At 42.8% G+C, this 18772-nt stretch overlaps 1 protein-coding gene across 5 annotated transcripts in view; it reads right to left on the reverse strand.

The window, feature by feature from the left end:
• LOC114465759 (tau-tubulin kinase 1-like) overlaps positions 1 to 18772 on the reverse strand; it is an 85492-nt gene that overhangs the window by 33152 nt on the left and 33568 nt on the right. For all 5 annotated transcript variants that reach the window (XM_028450993.1, XM_028451015.1, XM_028451001.1 and 2 more), the window contains 6 exons: positions 13254 to 13319; positions 13086 to 13178; positions 10813 to 10938; positions 10567 to 10721; positions 9640 to 9850; positions 5291 to 5463 (listed from right to left, as the gene is read on the reverse strand). In XM_028450993.1, coding sequence (XP_028306794.1) covers positions 5291 to 5463; positions 9640 to 9850; positions 10567 to 10721; positions 10813 to 10938; positions 13086 to 13178; positions 13254 to 13319 — 824 coding nt within the window. The remainder of the gene's footprint in view (positions 1 to 5290; positions 5464 to 9639; positions 9851 to 10566; positions 10722 to 10812; positions 10939 to 13085; positions 13179 to 13253; positions 13320 to 18772) is intronic.

Genomic DNA, 18772 nt, shown 5'->3' on the forward strand with positions numbered 1-18772 from the left:
CCTCTGGTTTTTTATTTATATTTTATCATAGGAAAATATACATCAAACCCTCCAACTATTTTCTTCTTGTTCCAACAGCACTTAGCATGCAAGACCATAAAACACCTTCACTGGGTTTAGACACTTTTAAGGGAAAAATTAAGTGTTCTCAACATTGGGTTGGTGGCCCAATCTGGGTCGCCTGAGATTTAAAAAGGGTCCTCCTGAAATTCTTGATAATTGATTGAAATAAGAGATAGTTTAAAGTTAAGTAACTTCCAAGCATTTAAGGAAGCTCTCCAAACCGTGCTGGGGCTCGTCACCCCTACGAATGGGACAAGTACAGAGAGCAAAAGACAATATGATTGTTCGACTCAACTTAACTTTAATTCTCTCTAACCTTAAAGGGCCAATAATCTTGATAAACTCTGGTTCAGACACAGAATAGGAGACACTTTTGCCACCAATTGACCTTCAAAATTAAGTAAATTACATCTCAAATAATAATTATGAGGGAACTGACAAATTCAGCTCTATAAAAGAATTAGGCTATGTAATTAGGTGTGGAGTGTTAACATTATTCAGAATAAATAAAGGATAGAATAAAATTTCTCCTTCACAAATAAGAGATAGCTTTCTCACATCTCCATGTCTCTCAATTGTATGTATTCATCTTGAGAAGACATGTAATCACACTCCACACTTCTCCGTCCGACTTGCATGTCCTTCTCCGTCCGACTTGCATGTCCTTGTAAACAGTGGTTCTCAAATTGCTTCTCACCAGGTAAGTAGATGTACCACAGATAATCACTGCAACTCCAGCTATGCTTCTCCTTACTCCAGGAAAAGAAAATCGAATTAATACTTCCTGCTTTTCTTTCAGCCTCATACTTTCCCACTCGCGTGCGAATGGGCTACAGAGCTAGCATGGCTAAAAGCTCACTAACCCACACCTAACCATTGTGTGATTGTGCAGCAGCACCTTTTAGGATCTGAAAAGCTCTCAGATCCTGACCTCTGACCTGTCTCTGCGTTCCTGGCCATACTAACTATTCATTTAGTTAGTTAACTAACCCTAACACCCCTCATCTACAACGCCGACCTAGAAATGAACGACCGAAGGTGGACCGACACTTTCCAAATTCAACTTACGACCCACACGGCAGTGAGGGTCGCGGAGCGAGCCACGTGGATTCACGCATCACACTCCAGGAAGGTGCCAACAACACCACTGATCGTGGAACCGCAGTAAGGAGCGTTTCCTCTTTTCTGGATTAGGAGCAGTGTTTTGAGGAGCCTTTGTGTGCCCTGAAAGTTGCAACGAAGGGCAGAAGAAAAGTCCCCGGGGTTACAAGCTAATCTTTCTAACGGGGCATATGGTCTGTTGAAACCTTTGAAATCCAACCTTGAGGACATCGTGGGAGATCACAAGCATTTTCCCGCTGTGATGAAGAGGTCACGAGCCCCTCTGTTTATGCCCCAGGAGCAGGCTGGAATTATGCCATTATTCTGTCGTTTCATGTCACTCGTGTTCTGGTCATCGATTGGGGCGATGGTCCTGTCCGCGGTTCCAGTACTCCTCTGGCTCCTGGCCTCCAGGGGGACAATCGAGGACACTGGACTTGAACCAATGAATGCAAGTGTTGTTCCTAATGTGAATGATTCTTTTTACAGGGTGACTAATGCAAGCAGAAATAGACGCTGGATAAACGATATCGTCCTGCACGACACTTTAGCTGCGACCAATGTTACTCATCCGTTTTTCACGAACACCTGGTTCCGATACGCGCACTATCAAGCTAAAAGTAGGGGCCTATCCAACTGTTTTTGTTCTTACATGCCTGTGTCATCAACACACCCCCACTTAACCGCGATACCAATGGATGCTTCCGACTCCTTTTGTTATTTGTCTCACTCTAATTTCGGCATGGGGGACCCCAACCGTTGTTCTAAACCGCCAGTAAAAAAACTGACTACACTACGCGATGACACATCTTCCGCTATGTATGTAGATTACACGCGATCCACACTTTTTTCCCTTCTGTTTCGCCAGAAACGGAACTCGCAAACTAGGCCAGATTCCCGGTCATAATTTCAATTTTACTTAGTCCTGAATGCGACACCGCACATAATTCGCACACATGTGCCCACATTCATACACCCGGGACTAATAGCTTTCATCCACACGACGATCTGGGGTACGGCTGCGCGTCGAAACCTTAGAATACAGGTTTAAGTCCTTTGTTAACGCGTCATTTTTGGCCCTTACTGGCCTCTCTGGGGGAAATCACGAATATACGCTTAATGGTCCCACAAAGTAGAATGGTCCTAGACCTACAGACCGTGGCCAAAAGAGGCGTTTGACGCCATGAACAAAGACCGCCACGTCCTATAACCCTTCCGCCGCCGGAAGCCCAGCCTGAAGTGTTTATGATGAGTGTTTTTGATGTCTCAGATGATGACTCTGCTTACTGATGACACCTACATATGTTTTTGTTGCTGTGCTGTGCTGACATTTATACCATGTGTGTTTTTGCTACTAGTGATATATATTCCATATTCATTGATCACCAATGATGTTAGTTGCTAAGGATATTTGATTTTATTGTGCAGTGTCCCCTGGAAAAAAATAATGCTTATATCCATAGTGTTATAACGGTGTCAATATCATTTGTCCTACGGACCATGAGGTTGCGCTAGAATTACACTAATTTTGATTAATGTTTTATGTGTTTTGGGCTGTGCTTTGCTAAAGTTAAACAACTTACTAACTAATTTCGCTTTTTTTGTGTTGGACTTTGTCCAAAAAGAGTGGATTGTTATGGTGAAAATTATTAGTTATGTTTAAAAATATATTTAATCCTTAAGCCTTGGTTGTAACTTTCCATTATGTGATTTTCATTTCTTCAACTTTGCTCTGGGTCAGACTGCCTTGTCCAAAGCACATGATATGCTTACACACACACTCACATAGTTCCCCAAAACATTCCCAAGGACAGGTGCGTAGGCACTCTCTGTGTGCGCACTCACATGTCACACACACACGCCATACACATCCATTCATTCACACACACAAACACAAACGCACACTCCTCCGTCTCTATGACAACCGACAGATACAGGACTGGTTGTTTAGACCCAAAAGAACAAACTGTCTTTCCTTTTTTCTCCCTCTGTCCTCACCTCCTCCCTCTCTCTGTATCTCTATCTCCTGGGGGGAGGAGGGAGGGGGACTGAGGGGAATATACGTATTGGATCAGAACTGTCTCACTCAATCATCGGACGTCCGCCTGGACGGACGCTAACTTTGTTCCATCTTGTACCTTTTTCTTAGTTTAGAATAAACATTTTTTATATAAAATCATCAATGCTTCTCCTGGATTCCATCATTCAACCAGAGCAATGAATTATGTCACCAAATGAGGTCAACCGTAAATTCTGCCGTAACAATTTTTTTCCCCATATCTCCCACTTCTACATGTATATGTCTGTGTTAGACATTAACTTAAATGAATTAAAACTCTTAATCAGCTACTAACAGTGTTATAAACACTGTTAGTAGCTGAATTACACTTGTAGGTTATATCATCATAAATACATAGTAAATGAAACAAATGTCTGATCTAATGTTCATTTGAACTGTTCTTATGATTATTATTGTATGTAATAGTGTATTTCTATAGACATTGATTCAATGAAACATGACTTGATGTTTGAATGTTTTTTACATGATGATCTTTTTAATGACGTCCTTTCTGTTGCAGACAAGGAGAGCTGAGGTAAAGGTAGCACTGCCTTGGGCCACAGTGTTTTAAGTGGGAGCCTCTGTCATCATCAACATCTGTGATAAACACCTACAACATGAGACATGTCCCCAGATAAATGATGCACAGTTGTTGATATGAAATATTGATTAATAAATGGATATTGTCAAAGTTCTTGTTAGTTTTCATTTGTAATTTGTGGTTGATTAAAAATATCATTAGGAGGACACAGTGCAGGGAGAGCTGCTGGTATGGAGGTGATGACATCATTCTGAAGGTAGAAATCAATGTTAAAACAAAGTCATGTTAAAAAATGACTTTATTTATTTATCGGAACGCATCATGTCACTAAAGTCTCACTCTGTCATTTTCTGAAACTTGGCAGCCCTGGCTAACCAGATTAGTTAGCATGTAGCTAACAGGATTAGTTAACATGTAGCTAACAGGATTAGTTAACATGTAGCTAACATGATTTGTTAACTTGTAGCTAACAGGATTAGTTAGCATGTAGCTAACATGATTTGTTAACTTGTAGCTAACAGGATTAGCTAGCATGTAGCTAACTGAATTAGTTAACATGTAGCTAACAGGAGTAGTTAACATGTAGCTAACATGATTTGTTAACTTGTAGCTAACAGGATTAGCTAGCATGTAGCTAACTGAATTAGTTAACATGTAGCTAACAGGATTAGTTAACATGTAGCTAACATGATTTGTTAACTTGTAGCTAACAGGATTAGTTAGCATGTAGCTAACTGAATTAGTTAACATGTAGCTAAATGAATTGGTTAGAATGTAGCAAACTGAATTAATTAACATGTAGCGAACTGAATTAGTTTACATGTAGCTAAATGAATTGGTTAGAATGTAGCAAACTGAATTAATTAACATGTAGCGAACTGAATTAGTTTACATGTAGCTAAATGAATTGGTTAGCATGTAGCTAACTGAATTAGTTTACATGTAGCTAAATGAAACATGTCCATCACTAGTACGCTCTGAGTTAGCATGTAGCTAACTAATGCAGTTACCATGTAGCTCACTAATATAATTAGCATGTAGCTAACTGAAACATATCCAACACTAGCACGCTCTGAGTTAGCATGTGGCTAAGTGAATTAGTAAACATGTAGCTAACTGAAACATGTCCATTACTATCAATCTTTATCAATCTTTATTTGTATAGCGCCAAATCATAACCAATGGTATCTCAAGGCACTTTACAGTAGAGCAGTCTTAAGGACGGACTCTTCATTTTATGGATACACACATATGCATATATACGTATATACACATACATATGTATCCCACACCCAACATGAATTCATCATGGCGGCAACTTAGCATGTAGCTAACTAATGCAGATATACCATGTAGCTCACTAATGTAATTAGCATGTAGCTAACTGAAACATATCCAACCCTAGTGCGCTCTGAGTTAGCATGTAGCTAACTGAATTAGTTAACATGTAGCTAATTGAAACATCTCCAACACTAGCGCGCTCTGAGTTAGCATGTAGCTAACACTAAGACTCAGTGACCTCTGACCTCTGTCCGTAGCCATCGGCTCGACACTCAGCAGCAGACAAACGCTCAGACTCGGGACTGTTCACTCTGCGGTATCTCAGAGAACGGCCCTGACCCGTGGGAGAGTCGGGGGCCCCTCCTCGGATGGGGGACGATGGGCCAGCCCCTCGACCGCCGTCGTCTTCTGGAGCTCCCTACGGAAAGAAATGGAAATGACCTTTAACCTTTAGTTGTTGGTCCAAAGCTCTGAGAAGAATCCAGGGTTGGGGTCAATTATAATTGTAATCGTGTAATTGGTAATTAATTACAATTATGATGTCACTATAACTGTAATAAATATGTTGCTGTAATCACAATTGAATTGTAATATAGTTCAGAAAATTGTCTTCGTAATTGTAATTGACATGAACATTCAATAAAAACTATCAAATACTGTTCGGCTCGATGTCGCGCGCACTCCAAAGGAGCACATTGGTGTTTATACTCGGCTTATTCACTGTTGCATTACCCGCAGCCACGTTGAGAGAGCGTGTACCGTCTCCTCACCTGCAGCGCGGAGCGAGAGAGAGTGAGAGAGAGAGAGTGAGAGAGAGAGAGAGAGAGAGAGAGGTGCACTCTGTGGGACACTCAGCCGCTCCGTCCAAAATAAGGTCACCCATACGCACTCGCACAGATGCGACCAGATAATGACCATTTTGGTCACAGTCTCGAGCCCTGCTACGGGTACAAAATCCCAAAGGTTTGATGGTGGGGCATAAGCTCATCTGTTACGGGTTGGAAAGCATCGCAAAGGTGAGTCGGGCTTTCACACCACAGCGACTGAAGAGATTCTTCCCAGAAGTTGCACTTAAAGTCCGCCCTAAGAATATCGACTTGTTGATTAGCCACAGGGAAGGTTGCCTGGTTACCCAGCCAATAAAAAAGGTAGGAGACTTCGTCCTCCGGTATGGCCCCCTGGGAAAGACCATCGGTGGAACTCATGCTGGCCTCTTCAAGGTAATAGGCCTGGAGGCAGAGAGGTCTGATACCCACTTTGTGGGTTCGCTGAGAACAGCTTCAAGGGTGTACAGGGAGATTCTCGTGGATCCAATAGAACCTAGAAAAGTCAAGGTGGAAGGATGGGAAACAATCCTTTAAAGCACGGAAAGGCGCCTCAAGAAAGAGCCAGAATGGAAGACAAGAAGCAGATCCATGAGATGGTTTCGAGAGGGGCTGCCGTTACAGCTAACCTTCCCCAGGTTTCAGCCCCGGTGGGAGAGCACCAGGATATGATGGAAGAAAACTGCGTGGGTGACGCCTTGACGTCCCACAAGGACCTCAGTAATCCACCAGAGAAGTGGGAAACCCCTCGAAAGCGGGAGGCTTCTCCCCTAAGCAGTGGGTCCTATTGGACCAAAGTGGGAGATCTGGAGCCAGAGCTGTAAACACGACCAGTCCGAAAGTTGACTGGCCTAAAAATGGCCAAGAAGTCCAACGCGCGCATGGGTCAGAGGGAGAGCTTGAGACCCCACAGCGCGACAAAAGTGAGGGCCGGCGCACACCGGCTGACATGGGACCTCGGGATGAGAGATGTGCTCGGGACTGACATCAAGGGCCACCCTTGGCGAAAGCTGAGAGCTGTCCAGGTCAAAGTCGACAAGTCCTGGACGGGGTGGAGCGAGCTGGCTCAAGGCTGAAGACATGGTCTGGATTGCAGACCAGATTGCCTTGAGAGGACAATTCGACTAAATCGGGTACATGACGTATCCAGAAGAGAAAGGAGTGGTTCGGAACGTGGACGTAAGCAGCTGCTCAGCCATTCCCGCCCCCTCATCCCCAGGGCTCTTCGGAGGAACACCCACACGCCCACGGCATGGAGAGATGTCCGGAGGCTGGTGGTCCCGATTCCTGCTGAAGACCAACAGGAGGTGAGATAAGCCCTCACCAGGGGAAACCCTGGGGGCAACTGAGTGATCCAAGGGCAAACCTACACTTAGCAGGAGGAAAGGTGGCGGGGCCTACCTCCTTAGTTAGCTTGTATTGAGGTCTGCAGTGACCGCAAATAATTCCGCACAGAACTGTTGTCACCGCAGGCCTGTGCGAAATCCAGTGAGATCCCAGTGAGAGGGTTAAGCGACTGTTGTTTGTTTATTGTGGCCTCCCTGGATCTTTAATCAGTCGGCCAAGTGGGAGGTGTTCGGCTCGATGTCCCATAGCCTTTTCAGAGGGCTACAACCAAAGATCCAAACAGTCATTATCTATCTATAAAAGCAAGGGAGCTCATATTTGCTACATAGCTTCAGCTTGGTTTAAAGCTGTGCGATGTCGCATTTGTTTGTTCTGTAATGCTACAGTTAATGAATAACTTCATAAAATTATCTACCGCAAGCGAAGCAGAGCCGCGAGAGTTACGTGTGCGGCCAGAGCCAATCACTGAAGAGCTAGAGTAGCATGTAAGCGCACACACCAGACATGTGCACATAGCCAAGCAGACACAGACCACTGATATACTGTAGATGCTCCTATTGCATTGTTTTATCATCTCATTTACACCGAACAGTTGTTTGCTTTATTTCACTCCATTTGTGCACAAACATGTAAACCTATGTACGAAAAACAAAAATGTCGATCGATTGGAGAGAAGCGACTGAGCTCCGACTTCTTCCCGAGTCTACCGGCTCAGACAGCGTCTGCTGTTAGTGTGTGTGTGTGTGCTTGTATGTGTGTGTGATGCACTCTTGTTTACTTTCACAGCGGACACTTCTGTCCGTCTCAGGACACAGAACACCTGTCAATATCGACTATCATGTTCATTTTGCCAATCATTCAAAACGGCACACAGCTCACACACACGCACGCACGCACACACAGCTCAATAAATAGTTTTATTTGTACAAATGTATGTCTTTTATCACATTCTACCTAAATCGCCACATTGGTACAAACCTTATTTATCAGTTTATCATATTCATGTCTCATAGAAATAAACCAGATAAATCACACACACTATTTTATTTTACACCCACAAATAAACCCTTTATAACACTACAGAGTACAGTATGTACACCTCTATGTACATACAACCTTCAAACACATACTCATTTGACCATAAGCAGTGTTTGGAATAACGGCGTTTAAAATAACGGCGTTTGTTTTTCAGTAACGGGATAATCTAACTAATTACTTTTTACGCCGTTACAACACCGTTAACGTTACTGAACGTTAAATGTGGTGCGTTACATGCAGTGATTGAATGAACTTTTATCCAAAAGTATCCCTGGATTCTTACACAGCTGTAGTGAGGAGGTGGGATAGTAACAAGGTGAGAGATTATGATTGGCTAAGGCGACGTCATGTTTCATGGTAGCCAATCAGAGCCAGTGTTTTTACACACACACACACTACAGATGTGATGACTCAGCAGAGATGGTGAGTGTGGAACAATCTGATGAAAAGTTGTTATTTTTAAGGTAACGATACAAACACTACTTTATATTAATTATGGTCAAAGACAAGAACGTACATGTGAAGTGTTCATTATATCCAGGAGTGAAGACTTTGTCCATATCTGTTGTAAACAACTATAATTTAATGAAACACCTCACAATGACACACGTATCTAAATAATATGAATTATTTGACATAAAGGAACTTTTTTTTTTTTAATAGTAACGCAAATAGTTACTTTCCTTGGTAATGAGTTACTTTTATTATAGAGTAATTTAGTTACTAACGCAGTTACTTTTTAGAACAAGTAGTGAGTAACTATAACTAATTACTTTTTTAAAGTAACGTTACCAACACTGGCCATAATTGACAATTCTACTTAAGCTCCTCCCACTATATGAATACATACTTCAGATGGGCACTATACTAGTTTTAATAAAAGCTAACCTGGTGAACTATGTTACAGTTCTATTACACATACGTAGTTAATAATTATTAAAATATGTTTCATATTAAGTTTACTTGTCACTTCTCTTCAGTATAATTTTACCATTTAAAAAAACATATAAATCTGTGTACAGTGACAGAAAAGGTTCAGACGTCCACACCATAAATATTAATACCAATATATTCATTGATTAGGAAGCCTAACGAGGTAACTAATTAGATGAGAAACTAATTAGATGATAATATTTATTAGTGTATTTTACAGCTGATTTAAGACACGGGTCAAACTGACCCATTAGCATTAGAGATGCTAACAGAAAGCTAACAAAAGAGGAAGATTTTTATGGGCTTATGTATTAAAGGCTCAGCAATTGAAGACATAATTGTAATTTTAGAAATGTAATTGAGCCCACCCTGGTGGAACCTTCGAACAGATCACAGGTTCTACTTCAGTTAAACGTAACAGAAAGAAAAAGATAATGTGTGTCCTGTCACACCTTGTTGAGGCTAATCCGGAGTCGGTTGCGGTTAAAGTCAGTGTTCTCCCAGGCCTCCCCAGGCTCTGAGGCTTGTTGGAGGCCTGGGTCCACTGGGAGTCGACAGGGAGGTGCTGGGGGGGCGTTCTCCTGATCACTGAGATGTTCATCCTGTAGAACATCATCAGTGTTCTCCCTCTGAACGTCTCCAGGAACTGGTGTGACGATGGCTCTGTGGACACGGTTCGACACGTCAGCACCACAGTAGCACTGAGCTAACACGGTTAGCATCAAAACACAGAGCTAAAGGCTAATGAGCTAACAGGGTTAGCATGCTAACTCAGAATTAAAGGCTGTTGAGCTAAAGGGGTTGGCATGATAAAATAGAGCTAAATGCTGCTGAGCTAACAGGATTAGCATGCTAACACAGAGCTTAAGGCTGCTGAGCTAACAGAGTTAGCATGCTCACACAGAACAAAAGGCTGCAGAGCTAAAGGGGTTAGCATGCTAACACAGAGCTAAAGGGTGCCGAGCTAACTGGGTTAGTATGCTAAAACAGAGCTAAAGCCTGCTGAGCTAACGGGGTTAGCATGCTAACACAGAACCAAAGGCAGCTGAGTTAACTGGGTTTACGTTCTAATACAGAGCTAAAAGCTGCTGAGCTAACAGGGTTAGCATGCTAACACAGAACAAACAGGGTTAGTATGCTAACAAAGAACTAACAGGGTTAGTATGCAAACATAGAGCTAAAGGGTTAGTATACTAACACAGAGCTAAAGGCTGCTGAGCTAACAGGGTTAGCGTGCTAACACAGAGCTAAAGGCTGCTGAGCTAATAGGGTTAGCCTGTTAACAAAGAGCTAAAGGCTGCTGAGCTAACAGGGTTAGTGTGCTAACACAGAGCTAACAGGGTTAGTGTGCGAACACACAGCTAACGGCGGCTACTTACCCCACCATTGCGGCTGTGGGCCGGGTGTTGTGCTGGGGCTGGGTGGAGGTGCTGGTGGACAACGTAGCATCACCTCCTCCTTTCTCCCAATCAAACGGTTCGTTCTCTGTGATGATTCTCTCCTTCATGCTGTTCTCAAACACTGACATCAGCAACTGAACACACACACACACACACACGGGCTTAGATCAGAGAGACTGAGCAGAGAGCACTCCTGGTGCTCCAGGTGGTCCTCGGGGTCCTGACCTGGTAGTCTGGTTTGGTGTAGTAGTCCAGGGCCAGGACGTGATCTAGGAACACGTTGAACTCTGAAGGCATGTGTTTGAGCAGCATCCGATGGTCGTATCGTTCTTTAATCTGACCAACTTGTTCCTAGAAGAACAACAACCTTTAGCAACATGACAACAGACACTGACAGCATGTCTGTGTGTGTCTGTACGATATAAACAGGGCTTTAAATGAACTTTTCAGACCACCAGCCAGCATGACTAGTAGATTCTTAAAGTTACCAACCAACCACATTTTACACCAGCCAAATTTTTTTCAGCAAAAATAAACTACATTATGATCCACAGAATATATTTAAGCGTTCATGTTTTTTTAAACAGTTTTTATTTTAGTTGATTGCAGAAATACATTAAAATGGTAAACATATAAACATTTAATTTAAAAACAATGTTGTAACAATGCCTAAAAGGTGTAATATCAAACTTTGGGTGTGTCGGAGAAATGAACCTTTAATAATATATATTCTCATAACTTAATAAACAAACTTAACTCAGATAAAAAATGGATTCCTGGAACACTGTTTGAAGTTAGAAAGAATAGAAGTAATCAGTACTAAGAATTACATGTACTGTAGAGAAAACATGTTTTACTAACATGCATGCTCTTCAAATGTAAACAAACAGTATAGTGAACATTTTAAAGGTGAACAAATAGTGGAGTACCAGCCACTCACGACCCGACATCAGCCTTCCTTTTTTACAGTTCAGGTTTTTCAACACCCGATCAATATCTCCACGTTTGTTTGTTTTTTTTTTAACTAATTTTACAACTTAATTTCAGCTCCTATTGTTTGTTTTGCACCGTTCCGTTTGTCTTTTCTGATACCAAATCATAACAATCACACTTATTCATTTTGGTTCTGAACCCTGTCTGAGTGTCAGTGTGGATTGGAGACACTGTCTGCTCCACTAGGACCATTGTCCCTGTTAGCTGCTACATGTTAGCATTGATGTGCTAGCTGCTACATGTTAGCATTGATGTGCTAGCTGTTACATGTTTAGCATTGATGTCTTAGCTGCTGCATGTTTAACTTTGAGGTGCTAGTTGCCACATGTTTAGCATTGAGGTGCTAGCTGTTACATGTTTAGCATTGAGGTGCTAGCTGCTACATGTTTAGCATTGAGGTGCTAGCTGCCACATGTTTAGCATTGAGGTGCTAGCTGTTACATGTTTAACATTGAGGTGCTAGCTGCTACAAGTTTAGCACTGAGGTGCAGGCTGCCCCTTGTTTAGCACTGAAGTGCTAGCTGCTACATGTTTAGCATTGAGGTGCTAGCTGTTGCATGTTTAGCATTGAGGTGATAGCTGCTACACATGTAGCATTGAGTTGCTATCTGCCACATGTTTAGCATTGAGGTGATAGCTGCTACATGTTTAGCATTGAGGTGCTAGCTGCTACATGTTTAGCATTGAGGTGCTAGCTGCTACATGTTTAGCATTGAGGTGCTAGCTGTTACATGTTTAACATTGAGGTGCTAGCTGCCACATGTTTAGCATTGATGTGCTAGCTGCTACATGTTTAGCATTGAGGTGCTAGCTGCTACATGTTTAGCATTGAGGTGCTAGCTGCTACATGTTTAGCATTGATGTGCTAGCTGCTACATGTTTAGCATTGAGGTGCTAGCTGCCACATGTTTAGCATTGAGGTGCTAGCTGCTACATGTTTAGCATTGAGGTGCTAGCTGCTACATGTTTAACATTGAGGAGCTAGCTGCTACATGTTTAGCATTGAGGTGCTAGCTGCTACATGTTTAACATTGAGGAGCTAGCTGCTACATGTTTAACATTGAGGAGCTAGCTGCTACATGTTTAGCATTGAGGTGATAGCTAAGGCTAGCAGAGCTCCACTGATCCACAAACTCTTTCTCTAACAATTTTCACACAACTAGGCTTTAGTTTATCAACCAGTGTTTTTATTTAAACTAAAATTAACGTCCACGAAGCACAGCAACAACTTCTCCTCTGGTACTCCTGTGTCTTTTTGTGGTCTGTGCATCAGTATTACGGGTATACCGGGAACTCGTGAAATGAAAAAGGTTCCACGGTGTTTGGAGTGAAAAAAGTTATTGTCTGCAAATAATTGATCGCAATTAACAAGATAAAGTTCCAGCAATAATTAAAAAATAAATGATTATTTTTATACATCTCTGAGTTACAAAATGGTGACACGCAGTATTGCTACGATTGGGGTGGAGCTGGATGTTAATGCTAATGCTAAGGAGGAGTCAAACCTTGTCTTTGATCTTCCTCCAGGGCAGCTGTCCAACAGCGAACTCTACCAGCATGTAAAACAAGGACCACAGGTCGTCATGACGACCCATTTCCTGCAGAAGTCAAACAGAGCAGATAGTCAGAACAAGGTGAGATGTGATTGGATGACTACATGTGACATCACTCACCTTGTTTTTGTGAGCGTTGACTGACGCGTATCGAACAGTTCCTCTGAAGCCTGCAACAGTCCTGGGCTGGACACAAAGTTCATCACTTCATTGTCACAGCTATAAACATACATCTATCTACTGATTGTACAATGAACACAGGGTCACATGATCTGTTACATCAAAGGAAAACAGTGTCTGATGGTAAACACACACTAATCCCAGCTGAAGCTGTGGTTTAAGTGGCACCCATTTTAACTGGTGACTGTGTTGCGTTAGCTTAGAATTAGTGTAGCGAGCAGCTGTGGTCACAGACTAGGGAATAAATGTTAAACTCATGGTTCAGGGGCCAAACAGAGGCCAGTTTAAGGACATTATGGGTGGGGTGACGTATAAATAATATGTAAATTATGTCACGCATGAACAATAATTTACAGTCTAGTTTCTGTATTCATATTTCCTTGATTTTGAGCCCAATTTGTATTAATTTTGGAGAAATTTAGTAGAATAATTTGAGAAAAATTGCAGGATTTTGAAAAATTGAGAGTTCTTTCAACAATCTGAACTAAAAACGACTGCCATCATGTGATGTAAGAACAGAAAACCTGGGAAATACTGTGTTAGTGTGTTTGGAGCGACTGAGATTACTACAACTAGATGGTATCATGGTTTGTTTGTTATTTTTACGTACTCCTGAGGGACAAATTGGATGCTCTAAAGGGCCAGATTTGGCCCCCGGGCCATGAGTTTGACACACGTGGACTAGGGAGTTAGATTTCTATACCTGTACCTGAACACACACACACACACACACATACTGTGTCAGTAACCATCAATAGGAGCAAAGTCTAGAGCAGTGGTTCCCAACCAGGGGTCCACATACCCCACATGCTGCAGATGATCACAGAAACATGAATTAATATATTTTTACAGAAACATTAATGAATGTATTTGTACAGGATAATTAATGAATGTATTTTTAACATAAATGATTTCATAACCTGTTTAAGACCCTGTGTGTCCATTAACAAATGGCATTAAATTTACTACAATGTCCTTCCTAATATGTATATATTAAATATATATGTGAATGCACACTTGGAAAAAGTTTATTACCTATATATTGGTTTAAAGATATTTGATGTTTGTGACATCATTAGATAAATCATGATAAATTAAATATTTACATGTTCTCTGCTGTGATGGAATAATATGAACCCATAAACATGTTAGCATTGGCTTTCAGTGAAAATCCTCTAAAAAAAGACGAAGATTAAAGAAAAGTTAAAAGTCAGTGACGACACAACTCTGCCGTGACTCCACCCCACAAACCCAGTGTCATAGCAACCACTCACATCCTCAGGTAACCATGGAGATGATGGAGAAACAGGAGGCATGCAGATCAAAATCATAAGTCCAAAGGAACTGTAAGAAAAACAAACGCAGGACTCAAACGTGAAAAAATAAAGACAAATAAATAAACAAATGAACAAACATTTATAAGACAGTGGATGGACATTAAACTATAAAGCAAAAAAAAGCAGATGGTCATTTCTAAATAAAAGGTTTACATCACCTGTACATATAATAAATAGCAATAAAACACAAACATATTTTATATTGACACAAACACACAGGCCTAATAATCCTTAAACAACTCCAAGTTCATTAGATGTATGAGTGAATTATTATTAATGTGTGATTTTTATTCAAACTAAAAGCACAAAAGGTTCCTTTTGACTTAGTGAATGTTTATTAAATATTATAAATACTGCAATTATACAAAATATATATATATATATATGTAAAAGAGAACCCTTTACATTATTGTGCCCTAGTTTGTCTCCACGTGTACGTGTTGTATGTAGAAAGTCACTCAATAAATTCTGAGTGTTACAAAATCATATTGCAAATAAGTCAAAATTCTTTAAAGTTGTGACCAGTTCTCTATAAAGTTTCGATTCCATTGGTGGAAAATCTGTGTGATTATTTGATGATTGACATAAAGATTCATGTTGTAATCTTCCAGTGTGCGTCTTTTCTAATGAAAAGTGTCTTAAAAACAATCATTCAAAGTCCTGATGGTGAAACATGTTTAGGTTCTATTCCTGTACTTTAGATCAGTCAATTGTTAGCTCAGGCTAATTGCTAATTGTTGCTAACAGACCCTGCACCACTATCTCCAGTTGTTAGCTCAGGCTAATTGCTAACAGTTGCTAACAGACCCCGCACCACTACCTCCAGTTGTTAGCTCAGGCTAATTGCTAATAGTTGCTAACAGACCCCACACCATTATCTCTAGTTGTTAGCTCAGGCTAATTGCTAATAGTTGCTAACAGACCCTGCACCACTATCTCCTGTTGTTAGCTCAGGCTAATTGCTAATAGTTGCTAACAGACCCTGCACCACTAGCTCTTGTCACTTACGATGAATTGTGCATTCCGGTTTTCGGCCAAACACGCCGACTGAACCAGGATGTTGTGATGACACGGTCAGCGTGTGCTTGTCTCTAAACAGACCAACCTGTCCATGGACTCAAAGAGCATCTATATTTAATACATATGAGCACCGAAGTGTTTAATATAAAACATGGGACGACGATGGAGGAAAGGATCTACACCAGGGGTATCAGGGTGGTCAGGGGGACCTCAAGTGAGACCTCAGGGGCCGAATTCCACTTTTGGCCTGAAAGACCAAACACTGTGTGACGGAGTAGCTCCGTCAGCTAGTGCAGGGGGGGGACCACAACGCTAACACACACATGCACACTCACTCAGACCAGCTTTCCCTTACCACTCGATCCGTTTACCACTGTCTTCGGGTTTCTTTTCGTCAGCCACCGCAGCCGCCATGGGTGCACACTTGGCCGCTGCTCAAGCATTTTTCCATCCGTAGTTTTCTCCGAATTGCAAACATTTCTCCAGTATACACCACTCATTCATACACTCACCCAGCCAACCTGAGTAAATGCGTCTTCCGCTTTATAATGCGTCATATGCAGGGCGCGCATGAGTGACGTCACGAGACGTCATGTGACTTTACGGTTTCAGTACAGAATTATTTTATTTTCTCTTTTGGGGGAATGTTGAGTCTTTAGTAAATATATTATTGTTGCTCGTTCTTTTTGTAATTTTTTTAAAATAATTATTTTGTGATTTGGTTTCTGTGTGTAGAGAGACTGTTGGTTTTCTTTCTTTTCATAGTATTGGGGGAGGGGCCTCAGGCTATATAAGAGGGCTTCAGCACTACAGGAGGAGCGTGTGTGCTTAAAGGGGAGCTGAGTACATGGCAGGTACCAGCTCCGGGGAAAACAAAGATTTGCATTTGGATCTGGTGTTGGAAAAGCCATCTTTTGCACTTTTTGGGTGGACCTGCACAATAAATTCACCCGAACTCGAGTCTGACTAAGCCATATCATTTTTTTGTATCGAACCCACTACAATTGGTGTCAGAAGTGGGATATGGCTAGTCGAAGGAGGCGCAAGGGTCAACTACGGAAACAGGAGGAGGAGGAAATTAGGTCAATTGAAAGGGAAGATGAAGCTTCTACCAAACAACCCACAGCTGAGCTGGTGTCGATAATGAAGGCATTCCTGGACGGACAACAGAGGAGAGAAGGAGGTCTGCTGGGGGAGCTTCGTAGGCTGAGGGTGGCCATTCCAGACCAGCGCACTTCACCTCCACCGCTACCACCTCAGACGTTTCCGCCACTACGGCGCTGTCCAAGGCATCTGCTTTAACGGAGATATTCAGTAGTCCTCGTCTGAGGGGGCTACCAACTCCTGGTGGCACGAGAGTGGTAGTGCAGCCTGGTCACCACCTGGGGGAAGAGCCAGAAGCTACTTCGTTTAACGACAATTGTGAGGGGGACGGCGGACCAAGACCAGACTGGAGGCAGTTTAATGATCCTAAGATTCCACCCTATCGTCGCGAAGAAGAGTGAAAATTATCTGTTACCGTTCGAGCGTATCGCAAAAACTTGGAGATGGCCAGAGTCAGAATGGGCATGCCGGCTGGTCCCACTTCTCTCTGGGAAAGCGCTCAAGGCATATTCTGCCATGGATGATGAGGAAGCACATAGCTATACCTGCCTAAAGAACGCACTGTTCACCAAGTTTGACATTTCTCCAGAGACGTACCGCCAGCGGTTTCGGGTAGCCACGATGCCATATGGTGAGACACCTACAGAGATGTATCATCGGCTTAAAGGGCTCTACCGGCGTTGGATTCGACCAGATCAACTGTCCAAGGATGCGATTGGGGAGCTGATCATCATGGAGCAGCTGCTAGGGGTTCTGCCGATGGACGTCAGGACCTGCGTGAAGGAGCATGAACCTGAGGATGGTATCACCGCTGCAAGGTTGGCCCTGCAGTACCAGAATGTCCATTGAGGTCCCTCTCGCTTCTCCAGTTCCGGCCAGCGTCCAGCTCCACCGCCTGGACCACCACGACATCGCCAAGGTGAATTCAGCCAGGACGCTCGAGGTACTGCCAGCAGCTGGGACATTAGGCGTCAGTGTGTCCAATGCGTAAAACTAAACTTACTGGAGCGTGTTATGCTCCTCGTGTTGAGAATGAGCAAGGGGGGAGCCAACCTACACTAAAAACTGAGAAACTGTTTTTTGTGAACGGTCAGCAGGCGGTGGCACTGCTTGACAGCGGGAGCTTCACCTCCCTGATCAAGAGGAGTTTGGTTCCTGTCGGCAGTACAGACTATCGCTCCAAGACAGACATTGTTTGTGTTCATGGGGACTGTCATGTTTACCCCAAAACAGAGGTCTCTGTCGAGATAGAGGGGCAACAGTATCTCATGACTGTGGCGGTAGTCGACAATCTGCCAAAGGACTTAATCCTGGGAATGGATTTTCCTCTGCTAATGGACCTCTTGCCGGGGCCCGGAAGTGACTCTATGGGGGTGGTCATGGGGAATGTGGTGTGTCTCCAACCTCTGCCGGACTTGGATGGTAGTGTATGTGAGGGAGGGACCAAGGGACCACACAAATCCCGGCGGCAGAGGCGTTTTGAGAAAGGTTTGGGGGGTATTGTGCATGACACTAAGGACTTAACTGTTGATGGGCTGTGGGAAGTACCTGATAATATTGCTAATTTGCAGAGACAGGATGTTTCACTGAAATGTTTATTTGAGCAGGTGGTGACCAGCACAGACCCTTCCTTTTCGGGTAAAGAGCAGTTTATGATCGAAAATGATGTTCTGTATGCTTGTAATGATGGTTGCAAACGTTTAGTTATTCCCACTAGTTGCCGACAGTTAGTGATACAACTCGCGCACACCCTGCCCTGGGCCGGACATCTCGGTCGGCACAAAACATACCTATGGATAAGCACTAAATTTTTTTGACCGGGCATGTACACTGACATACAAACTTACTGTTGCACATGTCCTACCTGCCAGCTGACTGGTCCTCCTCGCAAATCTGACAGGGCACTACTCCAACCGCTTCCCATCATCGCAGAACCATTCCGCCGGATTGCCATGGATATCGTTGGTCCATTGCCTCAGAGCGGCCGAGGTAACCAAT

The sequence above is a fragment of the Gouania willdenowi genome, chromosome 1, assembly GCF_900634775.1.
Source record: "Gouania willdenowi chromosome 1, fGouWil2.1, whole genome shotgun sequence".
NCBI lineage: Eukaryota > Metazoa > Chordata > Actinopteri > Blenniiformes > Gobiesocidae > Gouania > Gouania willdenowi.